At 45.5% G+C, this 5,798-nt stretch overlaps 1 protein-coding gene across 1 annotated transcript; it reads right to left on the bottom strand.

Annotated features, from left to right (window-relative positions):
• Positions 1-2,124: 2,124 nt before the first annotated feature.
• LOC135593447 (homeobox-leucine zipper protein HAT4-like) lies at positions 2,125-3,984 on the bottom strand. The gene is made up of 4 exons (XM_065083498.1): positions 3,535-3,984; positions 3,075-3,418; positions 2,877-2,956; positions 2,125-2,784 (listed from the first exon to the last, which is right to left on the bottom strand). The coding sequence occupies exons 1-4, from the start codon at positions 3,722-3,724 to the stop codon at positions 2,433-2,435; spliced, it is 966 nt and encodes a 321-aa protein (XP_064939570.1). The 5' UTR covers positions 3,725-3,984; the 3' UTR covers positions 2,125-2,432.
• Between the last annotated feature and the right edge of the window lie 1,814 nt (positions 3,985-5,798).

The raw sequence follows: 5,798 nt of genomic DNA, 5'->3' as shown, positions 1-5,798 counted from the left end.
TATTTCCTTCAACTTGATCAGTATCGAATGATTAATTTCTAAAAGTACTTTTAATTCTAATATCCTTTATTGAAATTATCCATCTTATCTAGAATATCAAATGTTTCATTCAGAAGAGAATCATCCCTGTCAAAAGTAGTCTTATTGTCATATATATAAATAACATTCAAAATTAATAATACCAAATTATTATGAACGAAATAAAGATATATTTATTTAATACTATGCATTTTTGTTGTTGCAACGAATGAGTGGACAATGCACTGAACAATTAGTTGATACTGTCGACACTTCATAAATACATTCAAAGTTTTAACAACACTACGAAGGCTTCACTGATATAGTGGTCGGTCATGTAGCCTCACAACTATTCCACATTTCGCCTTGCAGCCTTACACATGATGTATGAAGACTTCAACCGTAGCCAAGCCATGATCGCAAACAAGCCTTCCTCATCCAACATTATAGAAGATGTACCAACTTTTCACTAGCCAAACCTTTCACCTACAAAAGATGCACCACTAAAAAGCTAAATGGACCGATGAACAAGGCTACGCATCGCTGATCACCAAGGCTTCACAAGACTTTATCGATGAACAAGGCTAATCACCATTGCAAGGAGGACATTGGTGATGGCGATAAGCGGGGACATTAGCGATGACAAGGCTAGGGTATCGTATTGCACTGTTGGGGTTCATTATTAATCACTGATGCTCCAAAGGTCATGAGTGGGGTCTTCCCTATTCCATTCCTCACTCAATTGATTAGGTAATGCAGGATAATTTAAAAAAGAAAAATCAAGGGACAATCTGGAGCTCAAATGAGTCAAATTGAGTATCAAATCTAGCTCAAAAATCAATCTATCTAGCTCAAAAATTGAGTATCAAATGAGTCAATTAGGGTTTAGTTGAACCGATTTGGTTTGATTCATCTTTAAAAAAATCAATCTAGCTCAAAAAAACTGAGTCAAGGAATAATCGTCATCTTTTCTTGATTTAAATAAGGGTATTTTGGTTAAGTTTAAAAAAGGGGTGCCTTTGATAAAAATCAATTATCGGGGAACCAATTGATAAAAGCCTAAAACTAGAGGTTTTTTCCAATAAATTATTTATTTTAATTTATCTCCTAGTACTTCACTTTTCTCAATCAAAACAGAATATAATTATGGGAAGGAAGAGAGAAACTGAAAAATCAAGGGAGAAATTAAGAGATCAATAATCAGATATAAAATTCAACATGGTTTAAAAATCTTGCCTATGTCCACGAAGAAAATCAAATTATTTATCATGTAAAATTAATTATGAGACTCTTTGGTTATATCTACTCAAACACAATCTTTTATATATCCTCTTAAGTAAACCTCGAAGAATTTATACCTTTCTTCCGCCTCTCTAGAAATCCTATAGAGCGTCCTCTCTAGACACATTAGAGAGGGACCTAGTAACATCTAGAGCAGCCAACACGCTTTGTTGCCAAGGTGATAGATAGCTAGGATGATGTGTACCTGATAATATGTGTACCTTCGCTTCGATCTGTATCAGTGAAAATGTGCAACCTACAAATAGGAAAGGAAGATAAGGCTGGTAACGTATCTGCTTATATCTTTCTCCAACACTCAAATCAGGATATGACATCCGAGAAGAGGACCATTTCTCATGAGTGTGTGTATATATATATATATATATGTATATATATATTTTTCCTAATGGGGTTGAACGTTTTGACTTGTGAGAGAGGAATCGCATCGTCAGATATCAACCAGATGGAATTAAACGGAGGAGGAAGGCCAGTGGTAGTACTTGCAGGAATCGCGCCCGCCTGTCTGTCTTCTTCATGTATACATTAAAGATTTGCGAAAGCAGGGACAGCACACGAGAACAGCATGTCACAGCAACATTTTTATCCATCATCATTCGGGGGCAACTCCCTGCTTTGGCTCCCCAAGTTACGCTGGGCGGTCCGCCATGCGGGTAATGGTGATGAAGACCTAATAATGCCTACCTTTACTTAGCATAGTTAACTAAGATGCCTGAAAAGCCGGCTGAGACATGCAAGTGCTGTCCGTATATTAATATTGTTGTAATGGCCACGGAGCCAGCAGCATGCATCAACTCGTGGCCTCCAGGAAGAAGAACTGCAGTTAAATAGAACGGAGAAAAGAAGGAACATCCACTAAACATATTTACGTGGAACACTTGGGACTTACCAGAAGAATTAAATAAAATAAAGATGAAGTTGCTCGAACCAAATCCATCACAGAACCAGTTTTTGAGTGGAGCGGAGGAAAGTTGAGGATTGATAGCTGTAAAAAAATAAATAGCTAATAGGATTCTCCCTTCCACCATATCCCACAACTGCGTCATCCATCATCCGCTGACGACAACTATTCTTCCCTTACTGATTAACTTAAGCTCTAATCCATGTGTACTCAGTTAAGAGCGCTGCGGAGGAGTCTTGAGACAGGGCCGGAGTGGGATCGGCGCCCACGGAGCTGGGAACGGCCGATGATGGATGAACTGATGGTGCTGCGACATCGGATGTGGCGTGTTGGTCTCGGGCGTGGGGGTGGAGGCGGTGGTGGTGGTGGCGGCGTTGGAAACGCGCTCGCAGGAAGGGCACATGGTGAGGGTGGTGGGCGGAGTCATTTGCATGTAGAGCCGAGGCGACACCTTCAGAGCTCTCAGCTCTTGCACTTCCTTCTGCAGCCTCCTGTTCTCTTCTGTGAGGGTCTCGCAGCACCTTTTGAGGAATTCGCAGTCCACCTCTGTCTGCTTCAACCTTGTCCTGAAATTAACATCCACATTAAGCATCGCGTGAGCCAATCAGTGGCAAGAACCAGAATAAAACACGCAGAAGAACTTTGTCCGGTCGACTACCTTGCTCTGCGGTTTTGGAACCACACTTCCACTTGTCTTGGCCTCAGGTTGAGCCGCTTGGCCAACGCCAGCTTTTGCTTCTGTCGCACAAGATAAGCATGGAGAGTTTATAGGAACAATTTTCACACCTATACGAACACCCTGATGTCGTACAACTCGAAGAGGATGGGGGGGAGGAAGAGGATAGAAGCGGCTTACGGGGTTCAGGGTGTTGTGTTCTTTGAAGCTCTCTTCGAGAATGGCGGCCTGGTCCTTGGAGAGACGGAGCTTCTTGCGGGAGCCCTCGCCGTCCTCCTCGTCGCTGATCCCGCGCGAGCAGTCCCGGTCGGTGTCGTGCTCGTCGACGCCCAGGTGGTGGCCCCGCTCCGCCCGCTTGCCGCTCGCGCTGGAGAGCGTGCTGTTGGGTGACGACGCCCCAGCGTCCTCCTCGCTGTCCCTCTCTGCGGCACCCGGCGGCTCCTGATTCACGTCGATTCCTCGGTGAAGGGGCCGCGGCCGTGGGTCCGCTGCTGCCCCACACACGTCCAACACCCGTCTGATCTCTGCCACCACGAAACGTAGCCAACATATTGGATAAGAAACTCATACTAGTGCAATCATTTTCCTAAGCTAAATAGAAAAACAAACATGGAGAACAAAAAAGAATAGCTATATTTACCTGAGTGGACAAGGAGATCACGCCACTGGGTCTTCTGATGGCAAGGAAGAGGTGGTGACGGGGAGGAAGCAGAAGACGAGGAAGGAATCATGAGGTTGAGCTGCAGAGGCAAGTGATTATTGGGGGGGGAGGAGGAGGAGGAGCTCAGGCTGAGGCTCAGCCCTAAATCATCATCCTTTCCCATCTTCATATTTGACCACTTCTCTTTCTTCTTTCTTGCTTGCTATGGCTATGGCTTTAATACGCCCCGTCACTTTTTCTCTCCTTTCCTTGGGGTCGAAAGAAGGTAGTAACTAAAGCAGAGCAGTTGGAAGAAAGATGGACAGGAGAAGAATGGAAGTAATGGAGGTCGGAAATGCTATCAACAGCTCACTGGTAGGAGGGTATTATATAGTTGGTGTCTTCCTGTTGGTTTCGATCAGTACGTGTGTTTGTGAGAGGCACTTTTTATCTCCCTCCTCCTCCTCCTCCTCCTCCTCTTCCTCCTCGTTGGCTTTCTTTGATGTTAACCTTGGTTAAGCTCACCTCGATCATGGTTTGCTTGCTCCTCTCCGCGAGAAACCCGTGGCTCGGTCCGGCCAACCTTGGACCGGTGGCTTCTGGTACTTTGACCATTGACTTATCGGTTATTTTCAGCATCTTTCTTTCTTCCTTTCTCATCTTTACAGCAGTAACATGTTGGCCCTGCCTGTGCAGAAAAATGTGGGCTCTACGGCGTACCATGTTTTAAGCCTCTACGGTAGAGTCAGAGAATCGAATTCTACGAACACGACAATCCCTGCAAATGATATCATGATAGAGTCAAAAACATGTTCGAAATGCATACGAGGTTGAGCGACTTATGTTAATCCAATCGATGTCATAAGTTTCACGCAGGATGGAAACCTTCTTAGAAGAATAAAATTGGCTATGTATGTATAAATCATCAAATATGTATAGCAGACAGTGGATACTAAGATAGCCAAGGGGAGTCCACATCTGCCATCTCTGCCATACGATTGGTGATTTTTGTCAGGACGGAGGAGGGCCAGGGAAGGGCATCATGATGAGCATCCACAGTACCAGTATATGTCTATCGGTGCCTTGGAGCCGTGCAATTATTACAGCTGCTGGTGTTGATACGAGATGCGATCCTCACGAACACCGAGGCCCCACCACTCAGTGGCCATTTGAGCACGACTCTCCTCTCCCCTCATCATTATGTCCCTTCACTTCACGGCAACGCCCCAATCACGACTGGTACGCTCCCAAATCATCACATCATCATTAGCTTCCATCACACAGTAAATTATTTAGATCAAGCGATCTCATATTGATCGTTCTTACGATTAATACGAGTCAGCTAAGTGAAAAAGAAAAAAAAAAACAATTGACTCCAGCTAGTTTGATGATTGTGTCTGTTTCTGAGCCGAGGGTTTGAATATCCTTGTTATTCCACAATGTGACAGCGAGGAGACGATCGTATGATCCATACCATGGACGGACGGACGGACGGACAGGACAGCGTAAACTGCGGCACGTTGAGTTGCGTCGGCGGTCCATTTGAGCCGAGGCGTGCCAGGTGGGACGACGCGGGTGGGGTTTGATTTCACGTGGGAGGAAAGGGGAGGGAAGCTCCCCATCACGCGGGCGAGCATGTCCTTGCCTGGGCACGTGCGAACATGCCGACGACACCGCCGGCCTGTTCGCAGCCACGCGTGCCATCGGGTCTCCCCATGCCCCGACACCCACACCGCGCAATCATTTGCAGCCACAGCCCCTCCGATTCTAAACCCCTCTCTCTCTGATCCTTTTCCCGCATTAATAATCTATCACGCCCTCTCTCTCTCTCTCTCTCTCTCTCTCGCTATTCTCCCATAGCACGCACGTATCCAGTGCCCTGCAAATTTCTTTTTCATTCGAGAAAGAAAAAAATAAAAAAAGGTTAAGAAGATAAAATATGAAGTTGAACGTAGAATCTGCATATTCTATTTAATTGCGTGCCAAGAATCACGAAGCATGCGGTGGTGATGACAATTTTGCCTCCACGAGAAGTAAGCATCTGAGTGGGGTACAAATGACAGTATGAGTAGCCATCAGCACCGAGTGGTGGGTGGGCGCGCAGAGGAGGAATAGTGGGACCCAGTCCATTTGGTCTTTTCTTTCTTCCCCTTCCTCCCCGAAACTTGTGGATTTAAACCCGGCATGATGTCGGGCATCGATGATCGAGTGTCCCCGTCCACGGCTGCCTGCTAGCTGTCCCACGTGTCTCTCCCATCTCAACC

Source organism: Musa acuminata, chromosome BXJ1-9, assembly GCF_036884655.1.
Source record: "Musa acuminata AAA Group cultivar baxijiao chromosome BXJ1-9, Cavendish_Baxijiao_AAA, whole genome shotgun sequence".
In the NCBI taxonomy this organism is placed as follows: Eukaryota; Viridiplantae; Streptophyta; class Magnoliopsida; order Zingiberales; family Musaceae; genus Musa; species Musa acuminata.
The sequence above is the reverse complement of the archived record's forward strand: the minus strand, read 5'-3'. Positions and strand labels throughout refer to the sequence as shown.

What these genes read in the sequence shown, in the direction of transcription:
- LOC135593447 (XM_065083498.1), bottom strand. Translation starts at nt 3,724, where the DNA reads ATGAAGATGGGAAAGGATGATGATTTAGGGCTGAGCCTCAGCCTGAGC. An exon ending in TGATCTCCTTGTCCACTCAG is followed by an intron (nt 3,419 to 3,534) that starts GTAAATATAGCT and finishes TCGTGGTGGCAG; the next exon opens with AGATCAGACGGGTGTTGGAC. An exon ending in TTCCAAAACCGCAGAGCAAG is followed by an intron (nt 2,785 to 2,876) that starts GTAGTCGACCGG and finishes TGTTAATTTCAG; the next exon opens with GACAAGGTTGAAGCAGACAG.